Source organism: Schistocerca gregaria, chromosome 2, assembly GCF_023897955.1.
Source record: "Schistocerca gregaria isolate iqSchGreg1 chromosome 2, iqSchGreg1.2, whole genome shotgun sequence".
In the NCBI taxonomy this organism is placed as follows: Eukaryota; Metazoa; Arthropoda; class Insecta; order Orthoptera; family Acrididae; genus Schistocerca; species Schistocerca gregaria.
In genome coordinates this window covers 187,755,511-187,770,945 of record NC_064921.1, presented here as the reverse complement: position 1 = coordinate 187,770,945, position 15,435 = coordinate 187,755,511, and the positions used below count along the sequence as shown (strand labels likewise).

General features: G+C 39.9%; 1 protein-coding gene across 10 annotated transcripts in view; it reads left to right on the top strand.

The window, feature by feature from the left end:
* The window catches only part of LOC126336656 (dual 3',5'-cyclic-AMP and -GMP phosphodiesterase 11-like), a 2,376,149-nt gene that overhangs the window by 2,065,636 nt on the left and 295,078 nt on the right, over window positions 1–15,435 (top strand). Inside the window, exon 1 of one of the 10 annotated variants that reach the window (XM_050000589.1) lies at window positions 7,261–7,477. The exons of 7 other annotated variants lie outside the window; for them this stretch is intronic. In XM_050000589.1, coding sequence (XP_049856546.1) covers window positions 7,393–7,477 — 85 coding nt within the window. In that variant the 5' untranslated portion in view covers window positions 7,261–7,392. Of the gene's footprint in view, window positions 1–7,260; window positions 7,478–8,628; window positions 8,804–15,435 lie in introns of those variants that run through there. 2 more of the 10 variants (XM_050000587.1, XM_050000586.1) reach the window with 2 other exon arrangements.

Genomic DNA, 15,435 nt, shown 5'->3' with positions numbered 1-15,435 from the left:
CGGACATAGCGGAGCTAATCGCACGTCGCCTTGTTGGCGCGTTTAGCCTACATCTGAGCTATTCTCCCTTCCGTTTGTTCGGACCTGCCCTGACTAGGATTCTACTGAGAGGCAGCATGAGCTTGTCCTAAAAGCAGAACATCAAAGCGTAAATTCCATGCATGTGTGCTGCGTAATAACGACGATATGCCAGCACACAAACTTCGAATTCCGTTAAGTACGCCTTGTAAAATGAGTGAATTACGATTTCACCGTATAACCAAATCTGCATCCTTACCCTTCAAACCACTTAAGTGCGTGGCAGTGGGAACTTCCCAAATACCTATTACTAGTACTTCTTATTGTTGTACCATAAGAAAATACACTTGCCGGCACAACAGTGGGTTCTTTGGTCTTGGAGGAGACTGTGTGGAACAGTAACATGTAAAATATTAATTCAATTGATTACAATGTAGATACGAAGATTTACTTAACTTCGTACAAACCATTTCTACAGGGATGTTCTATTTACAGCTGTCTCGGAATATTAAAGTATCACTTGATACAGACAAATATTACAAGACTTTTTAAGTTTAAGAATAGCTGACATAATGTTCGCAGTTTTCTGCCTACGACATTTAATGCACTGTTATTGTAAGACGATGCTGTTGTCTTGATCGTTGAGTGCGAACTGGGATAGACGAGCCATTGAAGTAGTGTAAAGAACTAAGAATAGTGAATATACTGGCATTTCTCTTTCGTCGGTGCGGCATGCAGTGCCTTTACTCTTCTGTGGTTTCGTTGGTGTGGTCAACCTTGATTTGGTACCCCGATCTTCATACTAGCGGTTCCATTCACGGATGGAGTGCGGGAACACTGTTCGAACGCCTCTGTGCACGCTGCAATTAGTCCAACTTATCCTCGCGGCCCTACTGAAGCGATACGTAGGGGTTGTATTATGCTTCTGCATTCAACGTTTTAAGCTGCTGTTTCTTGAAATTTTGCATGTAGACTTAGTCGGGATTGAGTTCATTTCTTTAAGTGTCTGGCAGTTCAGTTTCTCTCTGCGACACTCTCCCACAGGTCAGACAGTCCTCTGCTTCCCTTTTTTGCAGACGTTCAGCGTCCCCTGTTGGTCCTTGTTCCTGGTCCCACATACTTGAGCAGTATTCTGAGATGGATACCAGTCATATATAAGCCATTTCCTCTGTAGACTGATTCCACTTCCCTGTCATTCTACTAAAGAACCGAAGCGTACTGAGAGAGTCTACATAATCGTTCCATTTCGTATCCCTTCCAAGTGTTACATCCAGATATCGATTCCAAATGTGACTTAATGGTATTTTAATCATAGAATACAACGTTTTCCAGTTTTTTGAAGTGGAAAATTTTACATTTGTGAACATTTAAAGCATTTGAGTTCTCATTTATGAACATTTAAAGTATTTGAGCTCTCATCAAGATCGGACTGATTATTTGTGCAGCTTTTTTTGGACACTACTTAACTATAGGTAACGGCAGTGTCTACGAAAAGCCTGAATTTGGCTATTTATATTTCCTGTAAGGTTACGAGTATACAACATGAAGAGTAAGGCGCCCTCTGTGACCAAGCGGTTCTAGGCGCTTCAGTCCGGAACCGCGCTGCTGCTACGGTCGCAGGTTCGAATCCTGCTTCGGGCATGGATGTGTGTGATGTCCTTAAGTTATTTAGGTTTAAGTAGTTTTAAGTTCTAGGGGACTGATGACCTCAGATGTTAAGTACCGTAGTGCTTAAAGCCGTTTGAACCGTTTTTGAAGAACAAGGCTCCTAACACACTTCCGTGGCGCACACCTTTAGTTATTTCTACATCTGTCGATGAATCTGAATCGAAGATAACATGCTACGTCCTCACTACCAAGAAATTCTCGGTACAGTCGCAAATTTCGCTGTATACCCTATACGATCGTAAATTTGTGTATGTGTGGTACTGAGATAATTCTTTTCTGTCTGACTGATATGATCCATTAATACAGGATCTCATTTGAGAAAATGATTTCGCATGATCTGTGTTTTTGGAATCCCTGCTGGTTGGCCGAAACCGCTGAAGGCAATACTTACTGTCGTTAGCGGCAAGTTAAGCCATGTTCTGTGTTTCTTATCACGTGTCTAGTACACGCAACACCGAAGCTCCAATAAGCTCAGATGTTACTTCTGTTCCGTAATCTAACTGTTATTTGACTGGTATGGTTAAGATTGTTGGTTCAAATACCGTCGGTTCTACCCACTTTTTTACGTCTTTATCGAAGCGACTGCGATCAAATTTTTTTTTCAGTAATTGGTTTAAACATAGCTCTTTCATTCCTAAATTATTGACGTGTCACTATCATTACCGCATTAACCTTTAATTAGCTCTCGTTTTTATTTCATTTTATTGCTTTTTTCATTTGGTTATTTCTCCATATGATTTTAAACGTGTTTAATTATAATTAGTAATATTTAAAAGTTTGAACATATCGATCGGTCTAATAAAAACAAAAGAAGAAATCATCTATTTATACTGGTCCTGTAGTGGTATCAAATATTTGTCTTGTTACAAGATTACATTTTTTTGGACTGTAAGCGTCATACAGAAATTTAAGACGTACACTCTTCTTGCACCATGAAGAAAATAACGCAGATAAAGATGTGAACTAAAAAAAATGAAATGAAACCATCGTATGCCACTGATGGTCGGGGAAGTTCGGTTTCCGAGTACCAAATTTTTTCAGTTGACATTATTTGGGGCGACTTGCGTGTTGGAGACAGGGAACTGATGATGATAACGACACGCAGTCCCCGAGCGGAGGAAATCTGACCCGGCCGGGAGTCGAACCCGGACCTGCTGCATGGCAGTCAGATGCGCTGAGAACTCAGATAACGGGGCTGATTAAACTAAGAAGAGTTTATGAATAAAGTGTAACGAGTAATAAATATAACGATTATAATAAGACTGACGAAAATAAAAAAATAACGGAAAAGAAGAAACTTTAAATCTAAGTAAGTACATAAAAAGTAATTACTCACATGGGCGAAGATTCCAGTTGAAAGGAAGAGAATAAAAAGTAAAAAGAGAACAAATAATAAAGTTAATAGAGAGATTAAGTTGAGGCAGCAAAGGTTAAGAAATGAAAAAAATATGTTTTTCAACCGAGTAACAATAAAAACAATGATTGCTGTCGTTTGAGTAAAGATGGAAGAAAAAGTTAAATGCACTTGATGGGATTTCAACCCAAAACCTGCAGCATCTACGAGTCAAATACCTTCACTGTTTTTTTTCTGTACTTCTCTTGCCACATGTTTCTTCGTCAATTTTTCTTCTATTGTTCTGTCGGGGTGTCTCAAACTCTAACAATCAGAACTTGCACAGTTTTTTATTACTGAGTGCGGCTAGATCCCCGATCCAACACGCTGAGCTCCTGTGACGGCAACCGCTAGGTTACAGTGGCATTTTAAAATAAGTGCTTATTAAAGGTTCTAGTGACTCACAGCGCAGGTGGTTTCAAAAGTCGATCTCCTCTTGTTAGAAAATTAGCTGCAGGGCGCACAGTGGGTTAAGAAATGCCTTATTCAGAAACGTCACGGTACCGTAATAGCAGAAGAAATCGATGTAGAACGACAAACCTCTTCATTCTCGGAAATAGAACCGAGCGTTTGAAGTGAGATATCAAGAGCCACTATATAACGCCGCACGGCCACACAAAGACGTTGTGTCCGCCGAGGAAATGTATTCGGCGTTTACAGGAAATTGCCATTAGCCTGCGTTTCATCGAGGGCTGGTTCGATAGGTCGGTCTCTTCGCCGAACAGAAAGCCCGGCCGTCGGCCACTCCAGGATTCAGAGCACTCGACGGCTGCCAAATGCAGCTATTAATATCGCGACCGCCTTCCTTGTCTAAGGGCGTAGACCGCCATTTTTCACAACGCCCCCTCCACAAATATTTGACCAGCTGAAAGGAAAGAACGAGGAAACCGTTTTCACGGGAGTGCTTCGCAGTCTTCGAGTAGAATAGGTGGATATCTTAAAATAATGGCGAAAAATATACTGAACTCGTACGGGCACCCTTTACTTACTGTACACACTATCTGAATATGATGTCATTCACGAACTTTAATTTTTTCCAGTAATATTACACTGGAGAATAAAATCGTAATGAATATTAACTTCATTACTGCAGTAAGAAGACAACATCTGTGTATCATTCGATGTTCAATTTGTTAAACAAATGTTGATGTGAACGATGTGCGTGCAGCGACAACAAATTGTCGCGGAACACACAGTACAGAGCTGCATGGCATCCACAACAGATATTCAAAGTGGCCTCCGTGGAATGCAGTGCACGCGTTCTCACGTCGCATCATGGATTGCTGCACTCTCGCACGTCCCGGCCCCTCTCCGAATAGCGTCACAGGTGTCGTGTACACGTTGTTGAAGGGCCTAGACATCAGGTAATGGTTCAGCATACACTCGCTTTTCAGAGGTGCTCAGAGGTAAAAATCCAGGGGATTTCTCCGGTGATACGGCAGGCCATACTACAGGGCCACTCGCTTGGAGATTGTACTAGGGTTCGACTCATTATACTGTAGGACCTGGTCCCTCAGATCTGGTGTACACACTGTCCGCCGCCTCCATGCACATTTGTCTGCCTGAAAGAACCCAAGATCACACAAACGCCCAAAAAGGGCTCGAAATGTTGTGATTATGTGGTTAGTGTCTCTGGGGATACTTGTTTGGTATAGCTGGCTCGCGACCGTTTCCGTCTGCTTGGCCGTACACACAAACAGCATCTCGGCTTGCTCCCGATATGAATACCGGGCCATTTTGCTGCTTACAGTACGCTACGTCAGTCACACGGCCTACAATACACAAAGAACTCACGGCATGTGGTCAAAGGAACTTTCGTTCGTCAGCGTCATCGACCGAGGCAACCATGAATTGCTTGACACATGTTTACAAGTCGTTTTTTCTCCATTTCCAGTTCCTGCAGTTTCTCGGTTTTATTAACGTTCATCCTGTTCTAGCAAAAACCTGGGAAGTGTTTATTAAACAGTTTTTAAAAACTCACACTTCTAATCATCTAACTTCTAAGTACAGCAACTAAAAGTGTCAATTATTTAGCCTAGCAGACACTGAAAACAGCTATTTTTTCAGTGTTAGATCACTTCAGCTGGTCACCTCGAAATACTTTTTACAAATTGAAATAATGCATCACCGTGATTCATTGCGAAAGGTATACCACAGTATTACAATATTACAATAATGTTTGTATGCAGATCTTACAAATGAAAATTATTTCTGCTGCTAATGGCAGTCTAAGGCGTTGCAGTCTGTGCGGCTTGTCCCGGCGGAGGTTCGAGTCCTCCCTCGGGCATGGTTGTGTGTATTTGTCCTTAGGATAATTTAGGTTAAGTAGTGTGTAAGCTTAGGGACTGATGACCTTAGCAGTTAAGTCCCATAAGATTTCACACACATTTGAACATTTTTTTGCTGCTAATGTAACATATCTCAACGAGTTAATTTTAACAATGGCATCGCTCCCCAACGTCAGGCAGCCAGGAATGGAGGTAACAGGTGTTTCAAATTAGAATATTTCTATTGAGAATGCAACGTTGTTCGTCCAACGGTGCGATAAAGTCCTTTCATCTGACTCGTGTTTCTGTCCAAAGAGAGGTACACACAACAGTCTAACCCTTGCATATAATTCTCTCGTAAGTTTTAAGTGGGTTTGGGCTCTAAATCCATTCTCTTCAGACGACTGTGAAGTGCATGGCAGAGGGTAACATTGTACCAATTATTAGTATTTCTTCCAGTTTCTTTCGCGTATACAGTGTGGGAAGAATGACTGTTTACTAGGCTCTATGCATTCTTTAGTTAATTTTGCCCTCGTGGTACACTTTTAATTAGAGAGAAAAAAAGTTGTACTAGCGAAAAATACAACTGTAGCTATATTTGGGACAAAATAATTTTATACAAATATCGTGGAAACAAATTGATATTTGATGATCTGTGTAAAAAGACGTCTTTTCAGGCAAATGAATTATTTCCTTTATGAATAAAATGTGTAACAGACACCGGCTGTTGCTGTTGTCAACGGAGAAAATGCTTATGAATGGCGGACATTTTTAACGTACTTTTTCTCTCCTGTGGCTAAGCGTCAAGGCTTAGTTTTCGAAAATCAACACGTAGGCTGTCCCAGCTAGCTGGCATTTGACGAATCACATACCAGCGCGGGTTTAAATATGTTTGTTTAAATCCATACAGAATAACACACACTCATGAACTAATTGAGAGCTCAAAATTTGCTGAAACTATTTCTTATCCAACGAAGGGCAGCGTCTTAACAGAATTCGTGGATTTCGCTAGCAGTTTCCAAGAATATATATTTATGTAATTCAAGAAACTTTATATGAGGGATGACGCCGGAAATGATATCGATAGCTCAGCAGATATTCAAACGAAATCAGATAGTACTTCGAAGGTAATTAGACTTTTTTAACAAGTAAATACTTACATAATTCTTCGGCTAAACCTCGAATCACTCCCAACGAAAGAATGTTGGCAACGATAAACAAATGCTGCGATAACGCTTGTTCGAACTTGTTTCGAATTCTTGTAATGCGGCACCTCTTGCGGAAAATATATGAACTAGACAGGGATTAGTAGGGATATTCTTTCGTAACAACAGTTTTGGTGTGAGACGTTATTCTCACATTATTATGTAATGAACTGCGTGATTTTATTCGGAATCTATAGCGATTTTCGAGCTCGCCGTTAGGCTGGAAGCTCATTGGAAAGCATGAATTGCTGTGAGTGAAACAAGCAGTAATGATATTGTTGTCTGTCATGTTTTGAGAAACATTCGGGATAAGTCCTGATTTCGGAGTTGGTGGTTATGTTGGGACCTGAGAGCACAACCAAATATTAACTACACTTTCTGCTCTGTATCACATGTTACACAGTTATATGTCATTATGACGCCGCAGATCTACCTACTGGTAATGATGACGTTTATTGAAAGCCACTTTCTCATTACTTCTGCAGTCAACATCACAACCATGCTCATGGCTTGTTATCGCATTCGTATTTGTGATTAGGTTTTACCTGATACATCACGCATTAAAATGATTACGTAGCTTAAATCAAGAAAGTTTCGCGAATTTTCGTTGTGTAGCCCACAACTGTGGACGTAATCTTCTAACCGACGACCCTAGTTAATAATTTTCAAATATCAGCCTTTAATCTGAAGTGTAATATCTTTGAGGTATACAAAACTTTGATGACAACGTATCATTCCCGTTGCGGAGGCCTCACGATTATGTTGAATGAAATGCTTTGCTGCGTGACTAAGTTTGTGTTGTGTGCATTGTTTAAAATATGTTTCCTGTGAAACAAGCGATATGTTAAACTTTCACGCCGTTACTGCCTCGACCCGGTTATCACGCTTGCTGACGGTAGGACACATGGGAAAGCAGCTGGCTAACGGTAAGAGGAAAATACGTTCCAAAGCAATGTTTATTGCCGTATTTCGGTGGCCCTCGGTTGTTAATGGGGCAGTGAGAAAGGTTTCGTTCCTAATGTTTATTGTGGTTTAATCAGGAGCCGTACGTGTGTCATTTGATAGATGTACGTGGGCACCATGTACTGTGTATTACTTGCAGTTGTAAAACAAATCTGAGTTTACGTAATCTGTAACGTTCATACTGCAGTTACGTAGTCGATGCAAGTCCCTCTCAGGGTTTTGGGCGAGTGTTAGCTAACAGAACCATATTGTAAAAAATTGGAGTGAAGATTGAACAGAAGCTAAACAATGTTTTTGGACCAAGAGATAATATACCTTACTTCTGCCACACTTATTCAAGTCCTCCAATCTTTCTTTGTGTAATTAGTGTAGTCATACAGGTTTTAGACGTCGCTGTAAAATTTCTCCACTTTCTAGTACTTAACATTCCGTAAATGGTTGAGAGACGTCGGAAATAACAAAATTAACAGGAGCATCAAAATGCGAAGCATTTAAGTACCAACTTTTTGGTATATATTGAAAAGAATTATATAAGAATATTCGCATTAATGTTATAAACAAATTTCATAACAAAATAAATTTGCACATTAGGTCTTGGCCATGTGCATCACATCTCCAGGGCGTATTTACCAACAACATTGTTTGTTCAAATGGCTCTGAGCACTATGCGACTTAACTTCTGAGGTCATCAGTCGCCTAGAACTAATTAAACCTAACTAACCTAAGGACATCACACACACTCATGCCCGAGGCAGGATTCAAACCTGCGACCGTAGCTGTCGCTCGGTTCCAGCCTGTACGCCTAGAACCGCACGGCCACTCCGGCCGGCAACATTGTGATGTGGATATATTTGTGTTCTGTGGGGAAAATGGCAGGGGTTTAATCGAGCAGTGCATTATAGCTGAAACCTGCAATGATCCAGTGAATGACTCCACAAAAGAAATTCGCACATATTTTAATTGCCACGCGTTAATCAGTTTTACGTTGAAGACAGCATTATAGAGCGTTCTTCCGAAGGGCGAAACGTACAGGGCGCAAAAGAGACTTCCCAGCCATGTAGTTAACCAACGACCCAATAGATGGTACCGCACCACAAGGAACTTGGCAGGGTTGCCAATCTTGAAACTGTGTAGAGGTGTATAACATTGTGAACGACGCCTTTTGGCGCGCGGGAGTCCGAATCGATGTGTAAACGAATACATTTTTGGTTTGCCATTCTTGATTGTGGAAGTACTTCGACATCGATGCATTGAAATGGCGTCTGGTTTCTGCGCTTCGCAATATTTTTGTAAGTTCGTTTTGCTTTCAAAATGATTGATTTTCCGTAGAAGAGGGATAAATCTTAACGATAGAAAATTTAATGGTTCCAGCACTTGGTTTTTCAGTCGTTTACAATAGCCAGTTTAGCGTAAGTTAATTTTTTTTCAAATACAACAAAAATAAGACGGTAAGTAGCTCACACACTGCTTCTGTAGGGAGTAAAGAATTCATTTCTCTCATAGGTGGCGTAATTAGCTTCATACAAAACGTCCTTATATCTGAAAAGTAATTAATAATATGATTTGCAAAATCAGTGGAAACGCTTAGATGTGATGAGCAACAGCTCTTCAAGTACAGAACACAATAAAGATAAACATTCAGTGAATGAAATATGTAAAGATAGGAAGTCATAACGCAGTATCATGATCTCATCTAATCCTCCACAGACTTCGTTTTCATCAGTTTCCGTTTAGGCTTGTAAGTCCCTACTGTTCAGGCCGTACCAGGACGTTATGTTTCAACGACAGATTGCCTCTCACCACCGCCTACTAACTATCGAAAACTCAACAATGTTAACAATCAAAAATCCACAGTTATATTCTATTGATTCTTGACATGGTATAAATGTTCGTATTTTTATGAGATGTAAAATGCTCGTAGACATCGTGACCTATTAACGATTCGCCATCCGACAATGTTCATCTAGTATGTGCGGTGCCAGAGCGCGTGGAACGAATTAATCCAGCAGTGCTTTCCCTATTTTATTTATTAAGATGTTACTATCTTACGTTCATGTGGAAGATCCACCAATCAGCCCAAGAGGAACCAAGGAATTATTGTAACTTGAATCCTCCCATTAGTTGGCTAATCGGCCGCGGTGGTCTCGCGGTTCTAGGCGCGCAGTCCGGAACCGGAGCAAGTTTGTGTACGTTACTACTATTTTCTGAAGCCAGATGACGTGGTATCCTTTACATGGTGGTCTTTTCAAGTTCGGCACTTGAGAAAATATCTATGAACTAGTTGAGGTTAACACATACGTTGTAGAATCGTGTTTTGAGAAGAACATCGAGTTACATATAGACACGTTTAAAGCAGACTGTAGTTTTCGTAAGAACACTCAAATGAATAAAGACACTTGTTAGCAACGAGAGATAGCACGTTCAACTTATAGGAGAACTTTCATAATGAGCATACTATTCGTAGAAAAGTCAAAGTTGATCAAAACTGGTTAAAAACGCATCAGTAAGCTACTTCTGTTAGTACTAGATTTATGAAACTATTTAATCACTGCTGTTATTTCAGATAAGACGACCTGTAATGTAATTAGTTAGGATTACTTACAGCACAAAAGCAAAAATATGTGAGATTTTTTAGTTAATTTTATATTTCGACGTGTTCCTTTCCTTGTTTCATCCATGTGCTGTACGAGAAATTACAGCTAAACACAACGCACATATTAACCATTTTGTCAAAACTCTAAAAGTAACGTAATTATATCAGTACTACGTATATATGACTGCTTTCTCAGTAAATAAACAGCTGTTCACACGTCCTTTGCGCTAGCCACAATTGCTGTTCTGAAGTACCGGCTTCAGTGATACTGCCTACGGTATTGCCAGTCTAGTAACGTATGTATGTCTGCGGCATTAGTGGGAATTTATTTGAAAACGTGCCTAGTTAGACCCACGCTTCAGTTTGTAGTGTGCGTTGTTACTTGAGAGTGAAACACGCTTGTATAACGTCATTGAGTTTATTGGCAACGTGAAGAGAAAGAGTGTTAGTGCAGGTGGGAAAGGTGACTGGACGTCCAAGACAAAAATGTTGAAGCTGACCAAGTTGTTGGTATGCAAATTACAGAAGGCGGACACATCGCAGAAGTGAGTGTGCTTCGTTCAAGAGATGTCAACGAGAAGGATTTACTTATGATCAGTTAAAGCGGTCGAACGCAGTCTGCGTAATAGTGCGGTACCTTGGGGTGTAGGAGAGTTACGTAGTACGCTGAAGGGCGTTGCTTCGGTTCTGTTATAAAATTAACTTTGGTTTTCTTCTGTCTTTTTCTTTATTGTTTTTTCTACGTTTACTTTTGATAACAGCTGAAAGCTGCATTTATTAAGGTTGTTACAAAGTAGAAGACACACAAAGAAAATACAGTTTATCTCATATTTAATACGCAGCAACTGCATTCAAATTTTTTATGTCACGATTTGTAATTTTTGGTGTGACAATCGTCGTAAAATATTGGCAACTTGTTTTCGCAGAATGTTGTTCGAAGGAGACTTGCCACATTGGCATTTAATTTACAGTAAATTTAACGGGAGACTTATATAGGTCACATTTTGCAATGTCAAACCTACGACCTCACGTCTAGGGCTGCCAAGTGTCCAGCATTTTACAATTCTGTCCGGCCAAATATAAACAACTCTGGACTGTCTGGCTTTTGTAAGGCCCTTTAGCGATGGAGTAGAGAAGTTAATGACGTAAGCGCGAGGAGTAGGTATAAAGAAAGAAAAAATGAAGATATAACGTAAGGATATAAAGATATACCAACCAACTCTAGTGTAGAAAAAACTTAAAATTTGAATGACAGTAAATTCTTTGATCATTGGCAACATTTCAAGGAATTTCTTCAAAAAGAAAAAGGACTCTGCTTTTATAAAGCTTTTGGTTCATGAATAGTGGTCAGATTATTTCAGGTAACATCAAAAACAAGAATTATATTATTCGGAGTTACTGAAAGTGGCAGGATATTACTTTACAATTCCAGGCATGTCAATTTCGGAATGGTGTACTCTTTCATAAGCTGCCAGTGGACAAGGAAACACCGACACCATCCCAAACACGTCGTGTAACTCATAACAATCGTGTCAGAAGTTCCACGAAATGATTTCCCGGAAACTAACATCTTGATGAAGTGGGTTCATATGAGAAGTATTAATACTATAGATTGTTATTTTTTTATAAACCTAAATGAAATGGCTAAAGTCATTGTACATCTTGTTTTCGCTCAGAGGATTAATTGTTCATTTTGTTTAATGATGAACCTTTCTGTTTCTGTTTCTGTGTGTAAGATAATATCAGAAAACAGACTGAACAATTAAGAGGACTGAACACTTATTTGGTATCAAAATTGCTAAATTATAAAGCTGTTTATTGTTTGGTTTTTTATTCTACTCGTATTAAAGATTGATCTCTCAAAAAATGACTAATTCATTATTAATAAACGACTGAGAACACCCAGCTGTCTCTATTTATGTTTAAAAAAGTTAGTCTTTAAAGCGAAATGTCCGGGTAAATATAATGACGGGAAAAGGAAGATATAACGTAAGAATATATAGATATACTAACCAACTCTGTTTTTGAATCTGACAACCCTACTACCTCAGTCTGTCGCTACACATGCACGGCCATTTCACCAATCTCAATGCAGATACTGTTTTAATGGTTGGTAGGTACACTGGTCTCGTTCGGTTACCGGGTACGAAGCGCTTGTACGAAGGCCGACTACAGTGAAAGACCCTACTGTGAGAGATGTGACACCATAAACTGTATCACCTTTAAGTGCTTTCTTCCAGCCCTTGTCGACCCTTCTCCTTCACTAGTGAGAAAAGTTGTTCTCTCTATGAAAATTGATTTTAAATTTCTCCAGAATAAGAGTTGGCTTATACGAAAGATACGTCTTAGTTTCAAAACAGTCAAACTACGTAAGAATTTATGAAAACGTCAGACTCGAGAGCTGAGGAGGCTAGTGGTTTATTTAAACGAAAATTTGGTTCATACACATTATTCTGTGAAAAATGCTGGCAAAGTGGTGGCGTCCGGGGAGTACATAGAAAGAAAAGTGGCGGTCTGCGTTTAGTATGCGGCATCGCTCCACTTTAAAGGATACCGGAATGTGCGCTGATTCACTTTCCTCACAGTTTCTCGAGCGAAAAAACGACGATGCTGCCACTGTGACCTAAGTATCCAGTTCGTTTTAATGGGTAATACTTACCACAAATTCGATCGAATACAAGTGAGATCATTGTGGATATGCGCACATTTGTCGATGACAGACGGCTTAATCTCCAGTTTTCGCCGAAAAAGATTGTAAAGTGGATGCTGATTTATCGACCAGATCCTCTTATCGATATCATAATTCTGCTTCCATGGAACACTAAGTTTTGAAGTATCCGTGCAGCGATATACTCCCGTTACAGCCACTGGTTTCCACGTAAAAGTTTTTCAAAGCTGTTTACGATATCGGAAATAAAGGCTATTGTGGTTTTACTAAAGCTATTGCAAATTCCATCTGTCCAACACGAGAAAATGCGCTTTCATCTCACAATACGCGTTTCGCTTTATTGGTATAAAACATCGTCAATGCTCTGCAGGAAATAAAACGAATGCGCAACGCACTTGGCGAGATGAAAAATTTAAAGGCTAGTGTTAAAGAGCAGTCTAGTAGTACCCATGCAAGATTGCATAATTCATTTTTCCTTTCAGTTTGAACAGCTTCCCTGGAATGTAATCGTAAGTGCTTCTGATGGAAATTCCTCAGAAGCACTTCAGCCACACTTAAAATGAAACTAAAAAAAAGCAACATAAAGTACTAAGATAAGATGAGAATGCACATCCATACACTGCTGATATGACATCAGTTTTGCAAGGAACTAGTATCACTGTACCGTCTGGTCTTGTATGGATCACAATTGCCGCTCTCTTCCCTACCGTATTTGAGGACAATGCTTTGCATAATTGGCTACTTCAGCTCAAAAACTGGAGTTTTTTGCAGACGTAGAGCCAAGAAACTACGCCTGTGTTGGATGGTGTTACAGCATTCAGTTTTCTGTCTGCAATTCAATTAAATTTGCAGCACAAAAAATCGTTACTATCGATTCAACCCAATATTTAACAATGACATTTACAGCAAACACAGGTCTGTTGTGCATAACTGATTGTTGTTTTCTGATTACCACTGTATGAATAGCACAAGGTTTTATTGTGCAAACTGTATTTAATAAACGTATAACTACTTTTATTCCCCAATTTGAAGTCTCCTTCGTTATGTTTGGAATGTTACAAAGTAGATTTGAAGATGGTCATTTTAAAAAGTAATATGTTGAGAAATTTTGGTTTATTTGCCTCGTGTATTGGTAGACGTGTCTTTTCGATGAAACTGATGTTTCTTGCTGTGAATAAAAAGCAATACACGAAAAACCTAGATTACTTTTCCCTGCAATACTTTGGTAACAATAGGATTTTTATGCCTTCTGCGAAATGTAACGTTCACAGGATTTTATATGCTCGATAGTAAGTATCACATGTCTTGTTTCAGACCGAAAATATCCTGGAACCAGTTCGCGTTTGCTTACAGTTGAGTGGTACTGATATGTTCCACGCGACTGGATTCTTGTATAAACAGCTCTGCACGCGCTGTTAAGTGTTACATGCTATCACAGCAGACGGGAGTACTTTTCCCAGATTTACTCCACATAGTGGCACGTGTTCCTTTTGGATGATCTTTAGTCCACGGCTTGTGTGTAACTCAAGACTACTCAACAAGCAAGAAATTTCAACCCATAAGAGAGGAGCTTTTTCTTGCGAAATGTTTTTGGAAATTAGAAAATGGGAATGATGGGATTGTACGGTGTAGTGGAAAAGTAGCGCGAAGTTTTCCTCGCTCTAAAATGGTTCTTCCGCTCAGAGCAGAGCGAACCAAAACAAACAAGCGCAGAGCTGGCTGGCCGTGTAGGGTTTGACGTCAGTGCCTGCGTCTTCTGCTCACGTCGAATCGCGTCTGCACGTGCCCCATTTCTCAGTTCTTAGGGCGAACGGTGAAGATCGTGCCCACCCTGGACGAAGGGTGCTGCCGCGTGTGGTCCAGCATAACTCAGGAACGCCTGGAGCGGTCATTAAAAAAATGCTAAAAAAGTTTTTACTAGCGGTTTTAGTTTCCAAATATTCGCCATTTACTTCTAAGCATTGTTCGCAACCTTAAACTCGCATATTCAACCACTCTACATAGAAGTTCTCTGCCTCGGAATAACCCGTCGCAATACCGGGGTGTGGGAGGGAGGAGGGGGTGGGCTTCTTTATGCTCAACTTTTGAAAATATTATGATCTAATACAGTACTTTATATTTTAAAATTAAAAAAAAGTATTGTTTTTACGAAGTCTTCTACCGGATTCTACGAATGCTTAAAAATTTTTTTCTGTTAAATTTGACCCACAAATTTAAATCTTAGCAAATCTGACTTTTCACAGTGACGTATCCAGTATTTTCAGGTTCATTATGCTATTTACAAGGGAACCTCCCCATCGCACACCCCTCAGATTTAGTTATAAGTTGGCACAGTGAATAGGCCTTGAAAAACTGAACACAGATCAATCAAGAAAACAGGAAGAAGTTGTGTGGAACTATGAAAAAATAAGCAAAGTATACAAACTGAGTAGTCCATGTACAAGATACGCAACATCAAGGATTTTGTGAGCTCAGCAGCGCCGTGGTCCCGTGGTTAGCATGAGCAGCTACGGAGTGAGAAGTCCTTTGTTCATGTCTTCCCTCGTGTGAAAAGTTTAATTTTTTCATTTTCAGAGAATTATCAAAGTTCAGGCTCACACACATAATCCACTTCGCTCTCCAAAATTCCAGGACATGTTCAGATCTGCTTGGACATATGC